The sequence below is a fragment of the Lupinus angustifolius genome, unplaced genomic scaffold (assembly GCF_001865875.1).
Source record: "Lupinus angustifolius cultivar Tanjil unplaced genomic scaffold, LupAngTanjil_v1.0 Scaffold_511, whole genome shotgun sequence".
Taxonomy (NCBI): domain Eukaryota; kingdom Viridiplantae; phylum Streptophyta; class Magnoliopsida; order Fabales; family Fabaceae; genus Lupinus; species Lupinus angustifolius.
The window spans coordinates 55,468-76,629 of record NW_017727873.1 but is presented as its reverse complement, the minus strand read 5'-3'; the positions used below and the strand labels follow the sequence as shown (position 1 = coordinate 76,629).

At 32.1% G+C, this 21,162-nt stretch overlaps 1 protein-coding gene across 2 annotated transcripts; it reads left to right on the top strand.

Moving 5' to 3' along the window:
• Positions 1-10,857: 10,857 nt before the first annotated feature.
• LOC109341585 (E3 ubiquitin-protein ligase RHA2A-like) lies at positions 10,858-11,803 on the top strand. 2 transcript variants are annotated; one of them, XM_019579519.1, is made up of 2 exons: positions 10,858-11,484; positions 11,519-11,803. In XM_019579519.1, exon 1 carries the CDS (start codon positions 10,986-10,988, stop codon positions 11,478-11,480), a length of 495 nt encoding a protein of 164 aa, XP_019435064.1. In that variant the 5' UTR covers positions 10,858-10,985; the 3' UTR covers positions 11,481-11,484; positions 11,519-11,803. The 2 variants fall into 2 exon arrangements, with proteins under 2 accessions (XP_019435064.1, XP_019435065.1); XM_019579520.1 differs by having other exon boundaries at positions 10,858-11,490; positions 11,525-11,803.
• The last annotated feature ends 9,359 nt before the right edge of the window (positions 11,804-21,162 follow it).

Genomic DNA, 21,162 nt, shown 5'->3' with positions numbered 1-21,162 from the left:
CAAACACAGCAAATTTGATTTGGTATCATTACTATTCTCTTCTCGTAAGTTACTAAAGTAAGTAATAAATAATTGGATCAAATTGTCAACATAATACTTTAATTTTTATGTGGTTAAGATGGAGTGTTAAATCTGTTGGGATTTAGAAGAAAGAAAGAAGAATAGAAGATTGGAAGTAAGCTAGAAGAAGAACTGTGTAAAGAGGGTAGTATGTTACTATCTCAAAGCCAAACTCATACACAACCTATTTATAGAAAGGTTGGTTTAACAACTAACAAAATTTTGAAATTAACTACTAATTTTGGCAGTTACAATTTTTACTCTACTTACTCAAGTTTGGACTCTCTTAAGACTTGGATTACTCTATTCATTTCAACATGCTTCCTTAAGACAAGTTCGTAAGAGATACAACACACATTCTTCTTAATAAGTTTTCAAACCTATCCACCCTTAATGCCTAGGTGAATAAATCTGCCAATTGCAATTCGGTTTTGCAATAAACCACTTCTATCTTTTCTTTGTTCACCAAATCTCTGATGAAGTAAAACCTCACTTCTATGTGCTTGCTTCTACCATGACTCACCGAATTCTTTAACAAGTTTATGGCTGAAATGTTATCAATCTTCAGTTGCATTGGCACCTTCATACTCATCTTCATCTCTGTTAATAATTCTTCTAACCAAACTACTTGGCAAGCTGCATAGCAGCCTGAGATGTACTCAACTTCACAACTTGAGAGTGCAATGACTTGTTGCTTTGTTGAGGACCAAGAGATAAGAGCATTGTTGTGTAAGAATAAGTATCCAGATATGTTTTTCCTTTCAACCAAATCTCCACCATAATCAGAATTTGCATAACCAATCAACTCCAATTTTGATCCATGTCTCCCTGTTTCTGTTGGAAACAATATGCCATAATCCATCGTTCCCTGAATATACCTCAATACTCTTTTAGCTGCTTGAAGGTGAGTTTTCTTTGGTTTGCACATAAACCTAATCACAAGGCCAACACTCCTTAGTGATCCAACAATCCTTTTGAACATTGTCTCATCCACTGACTCACCTTCCTCATCCTTGGTTAGTTTGAGGTTTACCTCAAGTGGAATGCTTACTGAATTGCAGGAATCCATGTTGAATTTCTTTAGGACTTCACTTGCATACTTTTCTGATGCATCATGATTCCTGATTCTGTATATGCAAACTCCATCCCTAGGAAGTAGCTCAATCTTCCTAAGTCATTTCGAATTCAACATTCATAACTCTCTTGAATTCATTAATGCTCATTTTGTTTGATCTTGTTAGTAACAAGTCATCAACATATGATAAGCTATTCTCCTTCTGCACTTTTGATGTATACTCCATGCTCAACAAAACATTTCTGGAAATTAAGCTTGACCATAAATGAGTCTATCCTTTTGTTCCAAGCTCTTGGTGCTTGCTTCAAGCCATACAAAGCCTTCTTCAACTTATATACATATTGCTCTTTGCCTTTTGTAACAAAGTCTGGTGGTTGTTACACATATCCTTCTTCTATTAGAGGTCCATGGAGAAATGTTGATTTCACATCTAGTTGAAACAACCCCCAATTCCTAGCACTTTCTATTGCAACCACTGCCCTTATAGTTTCAATTATGGCTACTAGTGAAAAAACCTCTTTGTAGTCTAGGCCTTGTCTCTGCAAGAAACCTTTGGCAAGAAGTCTTGCTTTGTAATTTGAGATTGATCCATCAGGATTCAATTTATGTTTAAAGATCCATTTGACTCCTATTTTGTGTTTGCCAACTGGAAGCTCAACCAAGTCCCAAGTCTCATTCCTTTCGATGGACTTTATCTCTTCATTCATTGCATTCTTCCACTCTATATGGTTTAATGCCTCACTTTCATTTATAGGGGTTGCCTCAACCATCAATGCTAAGTGAATCAAATCACCTTCCTCATTGATCTGATTATCAGCATGTAACTCATAGTCTTTGAATCTATTTGGCACTGTTCTTGTTCTTTGTGATCTCTGAACTTTGGGTGACTCCTTAGTTCTTTAAGTTGGTCTTTCTGATTCAGATTCATCACTTATGGTCATAGGAACCATTTTTTTTCAAAGTGGTTTGCATATGTTTCTAATCCCATCTTTCTTGTTCTAGGATTAACACATCTCTACTTATTTGAACTCTTTCTTTGATAGGATCATAAAGCTTATAGGCTCCTGTGTTGTGATAGCCTATAAACACTGTTGCTTCACTTTTATCCTCAAGTTTGGTTCTTTTCTGTTATGGTACATGTCTGTATGCAAGTGACCAAAGACTTTGAGATGACTAACCCCTGGTCTCTTTCCTGACCATGCTTCAAGTGGTACTCTTCCTTCAAGTTTCTTAGTAGGGCATCTATTCAAGATATAGACTAAGGTTGAAACTGCTTCAGCCCATAACTTTTATGGTAATTCCTTTTCTTTTATCAAACTTCTTGTCATGTTCATAATGGTTTTATTCCTCCTTTCAGCAAGACCATTATGTTGAGGAGTGTATGGTGCAATAACCTCATGTTTTATGCCATTCTTTCTACAATAGGCTTCAAACTCATTTGAAGTATAATCTCCTCCTCCATCAGTTTTAAGTAGCTTGATCTGTTTTCCACTCTCCTTCTCTACATAAGCCTTAAAACTCAAGAAAGCTTCAAAAACATCACTTTTTCCTGTAAGACATCTAGCCAAATCATTATACTATACTCATCTACAAAGATTATGAAGTATTTATTACCTGCTAAGGATGGTGTCTCAAAAGGGCCACACACATCAAAGTGGACAACCTCCAGGATTGATTTGGACCTCATTTCCATTTCTGATTTGAAGGATTTTATGGTTTGTTTCCTTACCAAACATACTTCACACACTTTCTCAAGCACTGATATGCTGGGAATTCCACTTACCATTTGTCTTGACCTTAGTTGATGCAGACTCTTGAAGTTTAGATGACAAAACCTTGAATGTCATAACCAGCTTTCATCATTAATCTTCATAGAGGCTAGACATTGCATTTCAACTGCTTTGATGTTTACTTGGAATGTTCTATTCCTAGTCAGCTTGTTTATAAGTATAAGCTTGTTATCAGCATCAGACAAATCAAGATTGCCATTCCTCATTATCACACTAAAGCCATTTTCAAACAATTGACCTATGCTTAGTAGGTTGCACTTCATCTTTGGTATTAGTAGCACATTTGTGATTATTGCTTTTGAACCATTCTCCCTTGTAATTACTACATTCCCTGCCCCTTCTACTTCTAGTGAGTTGTCATTTGCAAACTTCACTCTGCTTTTCTTTGATGGATCAAATTCTGTAAGCCATTCTTTGTGCCTGGTCATGTGATTGGAACACCCTGAGTCCAAATACCATAATTCAGTGTGTGAGCTCTCTGTGGATGTAGTTACCATTAGATTCAATGGTTCTGAATTAGAATCTTCTTGCACGACATAGACTTCTTCATGGTTCTTTGTTTGTATTCCCTCTCCATTAGGACATTCATAAGAATAATGTCCTAATTTATGGCAGCTGAAGTACTCAACCTTCCTTTTATCAAATCCTTTTGATTTTTGGTTTGTTCTTGGCTTTCTTCTTCTATCAGAAGACTCTGCCCAATCTTGATTAGTTTTTCTTCTTTCAGCATTTTGAGGCCATCTCTTATTCTATTCATGTTTTTCCTTCCACTTCTTGTCTTTCTTTTTCTCTCCATCTTTGAAGTAGGTTGCTTTTAAGGCTTGTTATGTCTTCTTGCCTGTACCTCTGTCAAGCATCCTCATTTCATGTGCCTCAAGTGAGCTTTGAAGTTCTTCTATCTTCATCATTGTGATGTCCTTTGACTCCTATATTATTATCACTATGAAGTCAAACTTTTGTGGCAAAGACCTCATGATCTTCTCAATCACCATGAGATCTATGATGGATTCTCCATACCCCTTCATTTGGTTGGTTATGGTTAGTACCTTGGTGAAATATTCACCAATCCTATCACACTCTTCCATATGTAGTAGCTCATATTGCCTCCTAAGAGTTTGCAACTTCATCATTTTTTATCTTGTCTCCACCTTCATGACTTCTAATCAAGATGTCCCAAGCTCCTTTGGAAGTGGTAGAATTCTGATTTTTTTTAAAGTGAATATCATCCACGCATTGATGAATTAGGAAGAGTGTTTTGGTGTCCTTCTTCTTGGCCTCTTTGTACATTGTTCTTTGACTTTCTGTTGCATTAGGGCCCAATGGAGGGAAGCCATCTTCCACTACCTCACTTACTTCTTGGAAGCAAAACAAGACTCGCATTTGAGTCCTCCATCGATCCCAATTCTTTTCTGTGAGAATAAGGAGTCCCATTGATGGAAGGTTTGTGCCATTTCCAACCATTTTCTAAGATTTTTAGTCTATCTCAGTTCTCTTCTTACTCGATCCTTTCTCTGAACACCCTTTTCTTGTCTTGATTCACTCTGTGAGTTCGAATCTCCTTTGCTCAGCTTTTCTGCTCAACAAATCCTTCGTGTTGACTCTACACATATGCACCTGCAGGTCCTTGGATTCTTGTAGCTCGTGATACCAAAGTTGTTAGGATTTCGAAGAAAGAAAGAAGAATAGAAGATTGGAAGTAAGCTAGAAGAAGAAGTGTGTAAAGAGTATAGTATGTTATTATCTCAAAGCCAAACTCATACACAACCTATTTATAGAAAGGTTGGTTTAATAACTACCAGAATATTGAAACTACTAATTTTGGCAAGTTACAATTTCTACTCTACTTACTCAAGTTTGGACTCTCTTAAGACTTGGATTACTCTATTCATTTTAACAGAATCCGCCTATTTTGGTCTAATGGTTGATGATATCTCCAATTATTGATCCCTCATATTGTAACAAATGGTATCATAGTTAAAAGATATAATATAAAAAATAAGTTAATGACATTAAAGATAATGTTTTAACATTAAACCTAGTGTATAATCAATTTATTGCAAATCTACTTTATGCATTAGTTGAAGATTGCTTTGGTTATTAGTCTGTTGGGTAACTAGTTTTGACAAAAACAAAGATGTACAATGCAAAAGAAATCCACATATTGTTGGTGGATTAAAATAGCTAGAGAAAAATTAGATAGCCATAATAGTATTATCATACATTTTTCAAGAACGAGTTAATATTGTTATGAACTATTAAATTGATAAGTAATCCCTCCTATTTTAACTTATTAAATGAAGCTCATTTATGAATCCTGACATAGTGAGTTTGAATTTATGTTTAAAACAATGTAATCCTAAAATAAAATACTAGAAAACATAAAGTAGTAGGTGCTGGCGTGCTGCTAAGACTAGTTTTAAGCCACTATTAGTGTGGTCGGCGGATACGCGAATCTCATTAGATGGTGTGGATTGGATCAATGTGGATGAGTTTTATTTTATATGATTTGATTCCTTAACTTAATAATTTTACTATTAAAAAATGTATACACTGATATATAAGAGTTTTTATATTAATTTTATTCTTAAAAAATGTATACATTAATATATAAGAGTTTTTATATTGTTAATACATTATTTATCATTTATATTTAATTATTACTAACATCTTAAACCTAAACAATAAAAATGAATGATAAATAATTGTATATAAATTTTCAGACGGATGGTATATAAATAGTATACTAATTTCCTTTATCAATATAAGTGCTTCTAAAACCTTTATTATAACTTTTAGAGTCTGAACACAAGTCACCGACCCAACGCAGATCTCGCAAGATCTGTGTTTGTTGCGAATCTTAGTGACAATTCTAGTTTCATCCTCTCTTTTTTAATTCTAAGTTCTTTACGTTCTCTTAATTAATTAGCTCACTAATTGAGTTACAAAAAACACATGATTAAAGTTGACAAACAGATTCCTTCCTATTTTTTTAACTCCAACTAGCCAATAACGCATCTTGGTATCACAAAATTAATACACAAGCATGATAACCTCCCTAACTAATGATAATTAATTAGTAGTATTTTTCTATTAGCAAACTGTATAGAATAACTCAGGCATATGGATTGCCTGTTTTGTTTAAAATTATTCTATATTCGTTGCCACCCCAGAGTGCAACATGTCTCTAAGCTTAGTTATTAATTTTAGGTCTACGGAGACAATTAATCTTCACATGAAATGGAAAAATATATACACCCTGCAGTCATTTTCTTTGAAGTAAAAAATGGATAAAGTATAGTTCACCCGTGAGCATCAAACCTAACTTAAACTGTTTTTCGATCTAAGCTATTTATTAAAATGAGGTATTTTGCAAACGATTTATTAAATTTGGAATGCTTTTAAAACTATTTGTTAAATATGGAGTACTTAATTTTTGTATTAAAATGAGATGGCTACCAAATTTATCATTTTTTCAATTGTGACATAGGATGCCTCAATCCATGTTTCACGTTAGCAAGTGGCTATTGATGTCCCTAACGTTGGGGAGGTGTCAGGTTTGAATCATGGGTAGATACAACTTTCTTAACCTTTTTAGTGTATAATTCATCTACTGTCCACATGTTGCCCTCATGTGGATTGCGCTATTCCATGTGGCTTATTCTAAACATTACTTGGTCTGACATGTACTAAGAAGTGACATGTGATGCCTGTGATGTGCTTCATGGATTGAGACATTCCGCATAACAATTGAAAGTAAAATAACTTGGGATATTTGAGGCATGGCAAAATTCACCTCATTTTGATAAGTTATAAAATGTCCAATATTTTGGTACCTAGCTTTCAAAGTAACTCACTTTTGATATAAAAAATATATTTGAGTAGTACACAATTTGACAAATAGTTTCCAATGTACTCAGCATAGGTCAAAATTCAATATTTTAAAGTGAGGATAATCATGTAAAAGGCTTAAAATAAAGAAGGGGAAGATGGAGAATCTTTAAGAGTGTGTTTCGTGTGAAATTATAATTTGTTAAGATTATAATATGTTTATGTTTAAATATCTTAATTAAAAACGGAATACAAACTAATCTATTATGTTTGAGTAAAGTAGAAATATTGTTTTTATTACATTACAGAAAATTGTATAATATTATTTATTTTATGTTATGATTATTTTGGTTGTTTTTTAAACTATTTTTTTACTATACATTTTTTAATATTTAACATCATATATATTTGTACTATATTTTTTTAGTATTGCATAACAAAAGCTAAAGAAATATATTAAAATAAAATACAATATAAAAACTAATATCCATATAAAAAACAACATGATACACAAATAAATAAAAGTTATTAAAAATTACACAGTTGATAAAATAAATAATAGACAATAATGTTAAGTTTTATACAAAATTATGATGAAATAAATTAGGAAGTGAAAAAATTGGAAAAAAACTAACCCAAAATAAATCAACCCATGATTTTTGATATACTTTTAACTTATTTTAAAAAAAACTGAATTTATAGTTTTATTTGGTTGTCAAATATACATGATTTACATTTTAAGCTTATATTTAAAAAATAAGCAAAAACTCAAAATTTTAATTCATACCAAACATGCACTAAATACTCGTATAAAAATAGTCAAGCAATTAAATAGGGAAATAAATAGTTAAAATGTTATGCCAAAGATTTCTAAAGGTACCAATTCCTTATACCGAGAAAACTAATGATTTAAATTATTGAGTAAATTTAAACCATTAGATGTCCATAGAATTGATGACTAAGATGTGAAGTACATTTAAAAAACTTACTATTTGAATAAATCGATTCCTCATGTAGTTATAGTGGATAGTATGTGAGGAATTATTTGAAAATATTATTTTCTCATCTATTAAAATAAATAAAAATCATTAAATATGTTTGCCAATATAAAAATAAATAAATATGATTCTTATATATGAAACATACATCATATTAGCAATAATTTTAATAATATAAAATTTTAAAATTGGCTTCTTAATTAATTAATTTTACCAACACTTTGTAGGTTGTAACCTCTAGATAAACCTGGATCTCAATGCGTCTGGTGTAGGTGTACCCATTTCGAATTCAACGAGAAATAATTGTTGGTGTTAGGAGGGATACCATCGTCCTTGGATGGATTAAAACATAGTGTTTCATATCAAGTTAAGTTTTTTATACTTCATAAAACTATCATTAATAAAGTAGAGATATTAAATAAAGAAATGAGATTATCAATAATCCTACCTCATAATTAAAGTTCAATCATGAAGAGTTAAAGACATTAATTTTAATACATGTCTAAAGAAAGGGACCCACATCACATGCACATTGACGGAAGCATCATGTTCAGGTCCCCTTTTCAATTCATATGAGAAGATTTTGAGAACCATACGACCAACCGTTCACATTTTAATTTCACCACCAAAATTCTAGAATAATTTATTGTGAAAATAATGCGGAAGTATAAAATGAATATTGTGATTTTTTCTTATTATTTGATCAATGCATAAGACCCTGTTTATAGTATATGAATATGTAACAAACTTACCTAAACAAACTAATAAAACACATGTGTAAAATGTGTAAACTATGTAAAATATGGTAGTTTTGTTCTTCAATAGCCTCTCAAGTTGAAGGTAAATGATTTGAGCTTGATAATTCGATTTGATATCATGACAATGTAATGGATCGAAATCTCGATCTTAACGTGATTGGATTTTCTCAATCATTTGGTCTTGTTGTTGTTGATCTTGTTAATCTTGATGTTGTTGTTGTTGTTGATTTTGTTGTTGTTGTTGATCTTCTTGATCTTGTTAATTTTGTTGTTGTTGTTGATGATCTTGTTGATCTTGTTCATGATTTAATGTGGTGAGCAAGAACACAATCTTTCTTGCACTTCAGTTTTGATGCACTACCCCAGGTTGTAGAGTTTGCTAATAGTTTGGTTGGTGTTAGGAATGAGTTACAACACAAAGCTGTTGAAATCAACGTAGATTTGTAATAACAAAAGCTTTACTATGCAAAATAGACCGATCAACTTTCAATCGCAGACGCCAATAAATATACAAGCAACATACCAATAGATGCTTGAAAATGGTTGTTGCAGAATTTGTACTTTGTATTGTTGTTTCACCAATTCTTGATCTTCTTCCACTGAATTCTCTTGTTGAATCTTGGAAGAGAAAGATAATAAATTTAGAGAATGCGCAACAGTTACCAAAGCCTCCAGATCGAAAGCTTTGATACCACATTGCGAAAATAATGCGGAAGCATAAAATGAATATTGTGAATTTTTCTCATTATTTGATCAATGCATAAGACCTTATTTATAGTACATGAATATGTAACAAACTTACCTAACAAACTAATAAAATATATAAAATGTGTAAAATATATAAAATATAGTAGCTTTATTCTTCAATATAATTTAATTCAACTTATTAGTATGTAAGATGGAGACTTGTGTATTCTGTTCTTTGTTCTTTTTGGTTTGAATTAATTGTTGGAGGGTAAAACTTGAGGCCCTAGGGAAGAGGATGATAATGGAAGATAGGGCTTGTTGTTATTTTGGGAGGTGCTTTATAATTGTTTTATTTTTTGAGGATAAAATCAAATTTTATATGTTGTTATTATATTAATTCATTATTCATGTTTCATTTATGTTGACTCTTCAAAAAAAAAGTAATAATGTAAATAAATAGTAGATAATCTACTAAATGTATAAAAATATTTAGGCTAATAACATATGAATATAACACTCAAAATATATCATTTGTAATTTAATATTAGTTTTTTAGTTTAAGAGTAAATTAAACTTATATTCTTTGAGTTTTAGTGAAGTTACACATATCATATCCCATTTTGTATAGATACACAAATAACCTAACTTATGTACATACATTATACTATTTATCTCTATCCAGGTGATAAATGTAATTTGTTAAACAAAAATGGTGACGAGTATAATTAAGTTAACCAAACACATTGTATATTATGAAAACAAATCCAAATAATATAAGAGCAGATGTTTCTTTATTATTTTAGTTCATTACATTATAGTATAAGATTATAGTATAAGAGTGAATTAAGCACCTCCTAATATTGATACTGTTGAAACAAATTAAAACCAATAAATAAACATTAACTCTTCTACTATTTGAACTTTTTTCACAATATACCATATTTTATTTGACTTGATTACCTTCATTATCATTTTTTTGTTTAATAAATTACAACATCTCATATGGAGAACAAATTTTTTTTCTTATTTGGGTCCCACACATTATTTTATAATTTATTACAACTCTCCATACAATAAGAACAACATATACTTTTTTCATACAATAGGAAACCTTATTCTTATTTGGTTCTTATAACATCTACTTTTCCCACAACATCTACTTCTCTCTTGACTTTTCTTTGGCTAAGAACAATTAAAAATTGTCCTTATTTAAGAACAAAAATCACAAAATAAAAACACAGTGGAGAACAAAATAAAAATATTCTTATTCAATTAAGACAAACCTTAAGAACAATTACTATATTGTTTTTATACTTATTTCTCTCGAGGGGCAGTTTATGTAAATTTAAAAAATGAAAATATGATTTATATAATTTAAGTAAAACTGAATGATCTAATTTACTTTTAATTTAATTTACCCCATTTCTCTCATAATCTCATTCCCTCAATTAAGGAAAGGGATCACATGTCTTAAACGGTATCCCATTCTCTGTTTCAAACCAACCATATATTCATATATAAATAAAATAAAAAATTTAAAAGTAAAAAATAATAAAACGAGCTAGTCGGCTTGAGATATGCTGCGGGACACCTTTGGGATAAAATGATCTTCATATCCCTCAACTAAAAGCCCTTTTTATAGCTGCAAGAGACCCTTTTATTTTTTCTCACAAACCACACACAATACAGACACACCTATCTACTTCTTCTTCTTCCTTCTCTCACACTTTCATCCATTGAAGACAATAATCCCAACATCAAACACAGAAGAAGAGAGATAGAGAAAGAGATGGGTTTACAAAACCAGTTAAACGACGTGTCGTCAGGTTCGATTCCTCTGCTTCTATTAGCCCAAATCGCCACTTACTTCAGCTACCTCCGCTCCTTCCTCCTCACCCTCTTCCAATCCCTCGGCCTCTCCAGATTCCGCTCCGATCAGATCGTCCACGACGGCTTCTTCTCCGCCGTCGGATCCGGCCTCGCCGGCCTCATCATCCTCTCCGATCAGCTCTCCCTCAACAACCACTTCTTCTACACCTATTCCACCGCCGCCGACAGTCACAACAGCGACTGCGTCTTCTGTCAGAACACCTTCACGGACGGCGATCAGGTTCGTATGCTTCCCTGCCGCCACGTCTTCCACCGCCGGTGCTTCGATGGCTGGCTCCACCACCTTAAGTTCAACTGTCCGCTCTGTCGCTCCGCGCTTATCTCCGACGAGAGCATGGCTCTCACGGAGTCTCGTGTCGGTCGCGAACTTGTTTCATGGTTCTCCACGCGGTGATGCGTCATCGTTTTCTATGTTCAAAATGGCACCATTATCCACCGAATATTCCATTGTTCCAATTTTACCAACCTTCGCGGTGGGTTTCACTCTCTGCAGAGTTTATGGTTTTTTTTTCTTCCGATAATATTAGTTTATTTTCAATAGGGTAGAATTTTTATAAAAAAACGCTACTGGAGTATTTTTGCTGAAGAGGTTTTTTTGAAGATCTCTGGCTATATGAGAATATGCTGTAAATTTTGGACTCCTTTGTTTATGGTTAATAATTGGAGACATTATTAAGAACATTGTACAATTTCCCTAATTTACTATACTTTCCTTTTGTAGTTATCTGTTCTTATTTAAAAAAATGTTGTAATGTGAAAAGAAATTGGGGCACATTTAGTAATTTAATTCAGTAATACCTTAAAAAAGATGAGCAATCGTATTCGAGATTTAATTGACTTTAGCTTTTTTTCGCAACAATCGAGTAAAGTTATTTGAATTTTTTGATGATTCAGTATATGAATATTACAGAAAAGGAAAAAGGTAGTCCCCCACATCAGAATGAAAAGAAAAAAGGTCCAAGGACTAGTAGATGAAGTATTCACCTGCTGAAGATAATGAATAATATATACCAGAATATTACAAGGTGGAGAAAAGAGCCTCGAATAATTAGTAGTTATGATTGACAGTATTTCTTAAATTTTATACTACTTTTTATCCTCAAAATCTTTTGCAACTTATGGTAATGATACATTAAACTCTCAATGAAGCTAAAAATTAGTGGGGGATAACCTCAAAAGGTTTTGTGCTTCTTTTGATGTGCACCACATAGTGAATTTGGGCAGTGATGGCCATGTAATTTTCCTTTAATCAAAAGGAAATATAATGACACAATGACCGCGACAGTGGAAGTGGGCATTTTCTGATCAATCCCCTTATTTCGAAATTAAATCTAGGACACTTGATGGGACTCCGCATTTTTATATGATGAAACTTATCAACAACTATCTGATAACTATGGACACTTCTCCAATTATCACCATAATACTTTTTACCACAGTTTTGCCAACCTACAACCACCAAGCCTTTTCTCTTCTAGTTGTCAATGCATCACAAAAATTATTAACATCTCCATTGATAGTGACCAACAAACCCCCCTTTAACACTACATACAACACTTTCTCTTTCTACAACCTTGACCATCTTCTACATGACCAAACCACAACCATCCAAGAGGGTACCCTTATTATAGAAAGTCATGACCATCATCTCTTCTACTTAACTCCAAAAATTAAGAACCAAAACCCATTGTCCAAACTCCAAACCAAATTGCGCACTTGCCACCAAACTCCAAACATTTTATTAGAAAACTTTTGAACTCATCTCGAGTCGTGAATTTAAAATTACATCTATTAGACTATTACATACTATTCAACTTGAGTGTACTCTGCATTTTCTTCCAATTTAACTGTCCAAAATGGACTCTTTTGGTTATACAAGTAAAGTAAGAATTGGTTTGTTAACTGTTGTCATACATGCGTATATATGGAATATGGACAGAAAATAGCAATATATCATTAATTAGACAAAGATGGAGTATTAAATGTGTTTTAGATTTTCGGAATACGTTAACTTTTTAAAGCTATGTATTAAAAGAATTTTTGTTACCAACATACCTTGATTCAAGTGATACATGTTTGATCCCCTTAAATAAGAACCCGAGTTTATTTGTGGGAAACCAAAAAAAAAGAATTTGAGTTTTCTTTTTCAATCATGAAATAATTTATTTTCTTCAAAGAATCTCCCTCAACCAGTCTTCATAATCTTCCAATAACACTATACTTTTGCTTTCCACGTTATCAAAAAGTTTTCTTCTAAAAATATATATCTACAATCAAAAGTGAAAAAGTGCTCTAAACTGTTCAGAATCTCTGGATAAACCTAAAAAAAGTAATATTTGTTTTATGTTTTCATTTTCTGGAAAGATAATCGATGATAGATGTTAGATGTACTGAATTTGATGATGGCAGTGCCAAAAAAAGAATCAAAGGGACCCAAAATGTGCAGGACAAATGGTCTAGTGATTGTTTTTTCAAACCAAATGTATAATCTTCCAAGACAATTCTGTCACGAACCCTCTATCACTACCATGAACTAGAGTTTCTATTTAATGAAGTATCACCAAATAATATAAAAATATTACTTTACATTTTTTTAATTTTCTCTCTAAATAAAATAGTACATTTTGATAGGTCCGGGACACTATTGAAGATGTTAATGAGTAATGAATTTATCTCTTTCGAAAAATGTGAATGCGTATTGCAACAAATATCACTCATAAAAATTAAAACTTTTACTTTTTGGTCATTTTGAAAATTAGTTGGGCCTTACAAACCATCAAAGACTTATTATGATGCAATAGAATTTAGAAAGCTCTAATTTAAATAAGAAGAAAAAAGAGAATTAACTATTTTGATGGAGAAAATTTATAAAAAAGGAAAAACAGAATAGCCATTCTTGATTGTGGGAAGATTTTCATATCAGCATCAATGAATAAATGTTGAGGCTAAAACAATGACTCATTGTCTAATGTGGCATGTTGGTTGATTAGTGAAACAAGGAGTTGTTCATAAGATTGTTTTTAGTGCCATGTGATGTCACATGAGCCAATTAATTGATGAAATGATCCAATTAACAGGGAGGGCCACTTGAGTCTGTAAGCTAGCTATGCAATTACAAGGAAATATCAGGACCAAAATGGACCACTAAAGTTCCATTATGAATGATGTTGCCCATGACTATAGTTGCTAAGATGGCACTCTCACCTGATCCCACTTTGTACATTGCACGTGAACCTTTCGTGCCATCACAGCTGTGGTATCCTAAGCATCAATAAGTTCTAAAAAATTGTCACTGTTATATTAATCACTGATTTATTGAAATACACAGACTAGTCCATGACTTTTGTTCAACCGACTGCCACAGGAGAACCCTCCAACGTTAAGTCCATCATGTCACAGTCGAGGTATCACTTCTAATACTACTTGTTGTATTTTATTGCGATTGGAGAGCCTTCAACTATTAGAGGGTTTCATTTGTTATTGGAATATAAAAAGAAAAGGAGTATATAAAGCTATAAGTGAGCAATTCCATTTTGAACCAAAAAAACTCCAACAACTAAACAACTATTGTGTTAATGAGCATTAATTATACTCGGAGGAGAATTTTTCACGTGACATTGTTACTTGCCGTATATGTGCTATTTACTATTGTGTTTTGTTCTATATCTGTTATGAATTCCGGCATGTTTTTACTGTAATAATCTTCTTATTGCATCAATTGAATAAATTTTACTTACCAAAAAAATCGATTTACTCTGAAATTGAATTTAGCAAAGTGACATTTTTTTGAGTTTACTTCAATTCCCAAAGCTGTTTCTCTTCTGGTTTTAGCAGGACTACTAGTTGCTGGCATACTATTTTCTTTCTATACATATACATTAAGAAAATGAAGGGTACATATATGGACAAAGACTACCCTTCATGCCAAAAAGGTGACTTACAATCATATATTACTTACAAAGTTAGAATAAGACAAACATTTGAGGGATAGATTTGGATAAGGTGGCTTCGGTTCGGTTTATAGAGGAAAAATTCCAAGACTACTGCACTTGTTTGTTTTATTTTGTTTAGATTTATATGTCCTACAAATTTTTGACTTTACATTATAACAACATGTAATCCATGTAGGCATCTAGCAATCCTCACTTAGTGAGAAAGCGTTATGCTTACACTGTATTGTATTAGTCTTCCAGTGATGCAAGTAATTAAGTTGATGCAAGTTGTCTATGCGAAGTTATTGTTGAAAATGGTTAGAGTACGAAAATTAATTAGAACTAAGCTCAAACTCTGCCACTTATTTATGAGAGTAAATGCTGGGAGCTTGGAAATGTAACTGGAACTGAAGCTAGAATTGCAAGGAAGTAGTAATGCATAGTAAGGATTATGATCCATCCAAATGAAACCCCTCTTAGTGCCCTTTTATGTTCAAATTGGTGAAAATGTTGAAGAATGGCCATGATACTTTCAAATGCCTATTACAACTTTCTTAACCTTAGTTCAACATTCCTAAGGTAAAGACTAAACACTCGATCAGACTCTCTTAACAGAGTTGTGAGAAATCAGAATTTTCTTGTGCGATTTCATTAATGTTAATGCAATTTATACCTGATCATCTCCACTTATAAATGTTATTAACTCAAAGCCATATGATTAAGGAAGCTTTATGCTAAACTTGGAATGCCTTTTCTTAAATAATGTTAGTGATAAATATGTTTAGTAATTTGACACATTGATACCTATTTCTCACATACTTCAATTATCTTTGCATGTATGTTTCTCTAAAACACATGGGGGAGAAACATTAGATTCCATATTTGTACAAGTATTAATATTTGCAAATCATTTTCCTTATTCCTATTGCTTTATAGGTTAGGGCAAAGCAAATTTGTCAACTTAACCTCCGTTTGTACAATATGTCCAGGGCACCAGTTTTTCAACATCATTACATTAATTTGCATCCTATGGAGAGTCCATTACTATATTATAATTGTGATATATGATAAAAATAAATATCTCACAATTCTGATTTTAATTTATTTTTTAATAAAATAAATTCTAAATTTTATTTCTTCCTATAATTCAGTACTGGACTGTGCAAAGTGGAGTTGGGCTCCTTCATTACCTTGCCCTTCTTATTGGACATATAATCATATAGTGAAAATGTAGTTGGAAATTATTTTTATCAAATAATGCCACTTGTAACATGAAAACAAATTGTACAAGGTTCTTTGGGTCATTTATGTTTGCCCCCGCACAATGCTTTAGAAATTTATAATTTTTAATTAAGGTGAACATCATATATTTGATATAATAATATCAGTTATTTTGGGAGATTATGTGTGAGAATCATGATATTCAAGATCCTAGAATTGATATTTTATCAATCATCAGGACATATCTAATAAGTGGTATCAGAGCTTTAAAAATGTTTTCCCTCAATTTTTTATGATAGCTTTTATTCGCTTCCGCTGATGTGAATTACGAGTAATTTGTATTATGAATCATTGCAATATGTGTTGAAGTATATATTCAGATATGTGGATGAACATTACATTAAATTTTATAACTCTCTCATGTAATATGTATATTATATGTGCACTAATGTCTTAATGTTGGACATTAACTTTTATTACTTTACAGTTTTTGCAATTGTTAAAGTATATGTATAAGGTATTGGGTAGATATTTGAGTAATCATGGAATGCATTATTGGAAGACAGTCAAATGTGTTATGCATTACTTAAAAAGAACAAATGATTACATGTTCACTTATTGGATGTCTGAGAATTTAGAGATCATTGAGTACTCTGACTCCGATTTTTGGGTGTCTAAGGCAATAGACACTCCATCTCTGGATATGTGTTTATCTTGGCTGAATGTGCTATATTTTGGAAGTCTGCTAAACAAATGCTCATAGCTCCTTCAATCATGGTTGCATATTTCATGTTTTGTTTTGAAACATCAGACCATGACATATGGTTGCGGAATTTTGTCCCTAGCTTACGTGTGGTTGATGGTATTGAAAGACCATTGAGGATTTATTGTGACAACAAGTCCACGGTTCTTTACTCCAACAACAATAAGAATTCTACAAAGTCAAAATTCATTGACATAAATTTCTGGTTGTTAAAGAAAGTATTCAAATAGACAAATTTTCATAGAACATATAAGGACAAATTTATGTTAGTTGATCTACTAACTAAGGGTTTGGTACCTAAAGTCTTTTATGAGCATATTGCTCATATGAGTATTGCTCCTTAGGATACCTTAGTTTAGTGGGAGTCTATATGTTTTATGATTTAGTTTAGACGTCATATATAGTTTTATGCATAATAAAGTTGATGGTTTATTGTTCTATTTTGAAATTATATATTGCATCTATTGTGTTGCAATTAAGGAATTTGGATTGATCTCACTACAGAATAAAGAAGGACCAGTTGGAAATCGACATGTATGATATCACGTTGCATGAAATTGTCACTCATCCATATTTGATCTATGTCATTGAGTATATTAATATGGTGATCATTGTAGTCGAGTCACACTTAAATGTAATGAAAGTTGCAGTGGTTCCATAGTTGATATATAAGATGAACTAGATTGTATTAAGGAGAAGTCTAAATGTAAATAGCATACGGATGCGTGCCTAAAAAATTTGTGATATAATTGTATCAGAAAGATATGAAGCCCAAATGAGAGATTGTTAGAAATTTATAATTTCTAATTAAGGTAAGCATCATATATTTGATACAATGATATCAACTATTTATTTCGGGGTTACATAATAAATGATCTAATTACTGACACCTCGTAGATTTCTAAAAGCTGATAACGGATATGGGCTTAATGGGTGGATACCATCAGATTAACCTATATGGGATAATGAGAACCCTATAAGTTAACACATGAGGAATGGTTATGGTCCCCAATACACCAAATCACAAATAATTTTCACTTCTCCTCATCAGAGAGAAAACAAAGATCACAAAAGGAATTAAGGATTTGGTTGAGGAAGACTATCATACCAAAACTCTCTCAAAAGGTATGTCGAAGGAGTAGATCAGAGAACACGAATTTATGTATGACTTTATATCCTTGTGTTATATTATGTGTGAAAATCATGATATTCAAGATCCTAATATTAATATTTCACCAATCATCAGGAAATATCTAACAAAAGGTGTTAAACTAAGAATTAAACTAGTTTGTAGCCGGCTTTGATAAGGAAACATCATGTATCTATTTTGATTCATTTCTTTATCCATAAATTTGATTCATTTCTTTATCCATAAATTTGATTCATTTCTTACGATCCAATCCATGCTGGGAAATTGATTTAGCAATTGTTTGATTCTATTAACTTTGAAATCAAGAGATGTTAAAGTCCAAAGTGTACAACTTTCTTTGGCCAAAAGCATCATAATCTGCTTTTTGAATTACTTTACCTCTTTCTCATTATTTTTTATTTTCTTCTGGTTGTTTGGTAACTTATCATTGTCTACTTTGCATCTCCTATCGAAGGAAGAGAAATCAAAAGCTGAAGAGTGTCACAATAGAGAAGAACGAAATTTAGAAAACCAAAGTCACTTTCCTTTATACCAAACACATGACAAAGCTACATTGATGAGTGTAAGTGATGCATGCCAGCTGCATTGAGACCCTAAATTAACCCTCCAAGCATAAGACAAAACTCTCATGCTACCCATTTGACCAAACACACCATAACCTACCCCAGCAACCTCGTATGCATCTCTTACATCCCATGCTTCCATCATAACATAAGCATAATTATATTGAAATTTAAAACAAAACAAAAAAAGAGAAAATCAGTGGGAAATACTTAAGAAAGAAAACATAATAAAAAACCAAGAAATAAACACCTAAAGTTAAAGGTAATTCGGACCGCTACCCTCAATTCCCCGCAATGCAATGATCACACTCTACCAATTCTGCACCTTATATATCATGGTGGGGTGAGAGTGTTATTGCAAAGCCTGTGTTATGTTGGTTCTTTCATCATCTTCACCTTTGGTTCTTCTTTGTAGAAGAACCCTTCCACCGTACACCGCCACGGTCCACGCAGGAGCGAGCATCCGCCGCTATCATTACTACCTGAATTTTTGAAGATACCACTTTAGAATTCATGTATGTGGGTGCAAGGAAAAGCTATGAATGAGTAACAAAGCTAACCAAAGCTCAAAAATGGAAATGGCAAAAAGCTATATCTTTAGCTATATAATATGCTATAAGGCTTAGAAGAAGTAAATGAAAGGGAGAGTAAGTATAGGGACAAGGAGTGTCATGATAGGTAGTATATAAAGGCGAGATTTTAGCTTTTGATTATACTACATTATTGTAATTTTTTATCGTTTATAATATGCATATGAAGAGAAAAAAGGTGGAGTTAAAAACTTGAAATTCTTGGTCTAATGTGGTTAAGGGCATGTTTGTGTGTGGGGAATGAAAAAAACTCCACCAACTCGGTTTCCAATGCTTTTGGAATTTTCATATTCATTTTTTCATGGGTGAAAAAACAAAAAAGATACATGGTAGAGGGTTTGATGGGGTTTGCTTGTCTGCATATGTGCACGTGGCTAGTTTGTGGATACAAAATTTATGTTTGGGGATAATGAAGTAATATTCTCACTTCAATGCTCAACACCGAACGAAGCTTTTAGGGGCAACTTTTGGGATTTATTAACTTATTATTGGGAGAGGGTTTGGTTGGGAAAGATGATAGTATCATATGTGTAGTGTGTAGTGGGGCATTAACCTAGATTGGAGTGAATGGATATGGGGGAGGATATTGGCCCAAGGTGCGAGTAACCCCACAAGCTAGTGCGTCCAATTTGACGCACATGATTGAGTAATCAACACCACCAAGCTAAGGATGAAAACTGAAAACTCCACAAAGAACGTCAACATTTTGGATTAGGTTATCATAGTGGCATGCGGGTTTGAAATTTTTGAGTAGTCACATTAAATGGGAAGAAAACGATAAAAATATGAACACTCGCAAATTCTATTCTACGTTCATGCAACCTTCCTTTCCTTTCTTCACAATAACACCAGTTTCAAAAAAATTATTCATTTTCATAAAGGTTCTGCCATATATGTTGAATCGATGTCGTTTATTTACTAGTTACATTAACCAGTGACGGTGCCACATTAATGGGAGGGTGTGCATATATATATATGAATTTAAAAAATAAATATTACGTAAATAGGAAATACTACTTAGAAAAAGAAAGATCTATTTAAATTAGAAGTTGAAACTTTAAATAACACATAAATGTAGGAATTTCTATTTTATATAGAGATCAATCCTTACTTTTCAAACGTTGTTTTATTCTCCTCAAACATTGTTTCACTTCTAATTAACTAATTGGTTTTTTATATAGAGCTTTGCTATTTTCCATTTCATTGTTACTATTATCTTTTTCATTTATTCGTTATCTGAATATTGTTTCCATTTCATTGTTTCTATTCATTACCTTCGAATAAAACTATTTAAATTTTTTTGTTTTATTACTTCTGTTTGGTTGTTTTCGTTATATGTTTAACATTTTTTCATTTTAACATTTTTATTCATCACCTTCTAAGTTGTTTCATCCCATTTATTCTTTGTTTGTCTCATTGTTTCTATTCCCTCTTTAATTTTATTATTTTTATTCTACTTTTGTTTCTATTATATTCTACTTTGTTTGCAATGATTTTAGTTGTTGCCACAATAATCATAGAAAGAGATTTTTTAGCTATAATCTATATGTAGTGTGTAATTTATTTGAGTAACTATATTTAAATTTTGTAATTTTGATATTAATATTTTTATATTTATATATAATTATATTTATTTTTTAAATTTTGTATCATTGTTGCACACCCTACTCCCAGGTCCTAGATACGTCACTGACATTAACTGTATCTTTACCAACAAAGCGTTGGTATAGTCTCCTGCTAAATCCTAGAGAACCAAAAATGTTAAAAATTCGATTAATGTAAGTGACGCATATTAGGAGGAATAGTCACGAACTCCAAAACATAAATTAGTTTCTTACATATAAAATGTAATATATA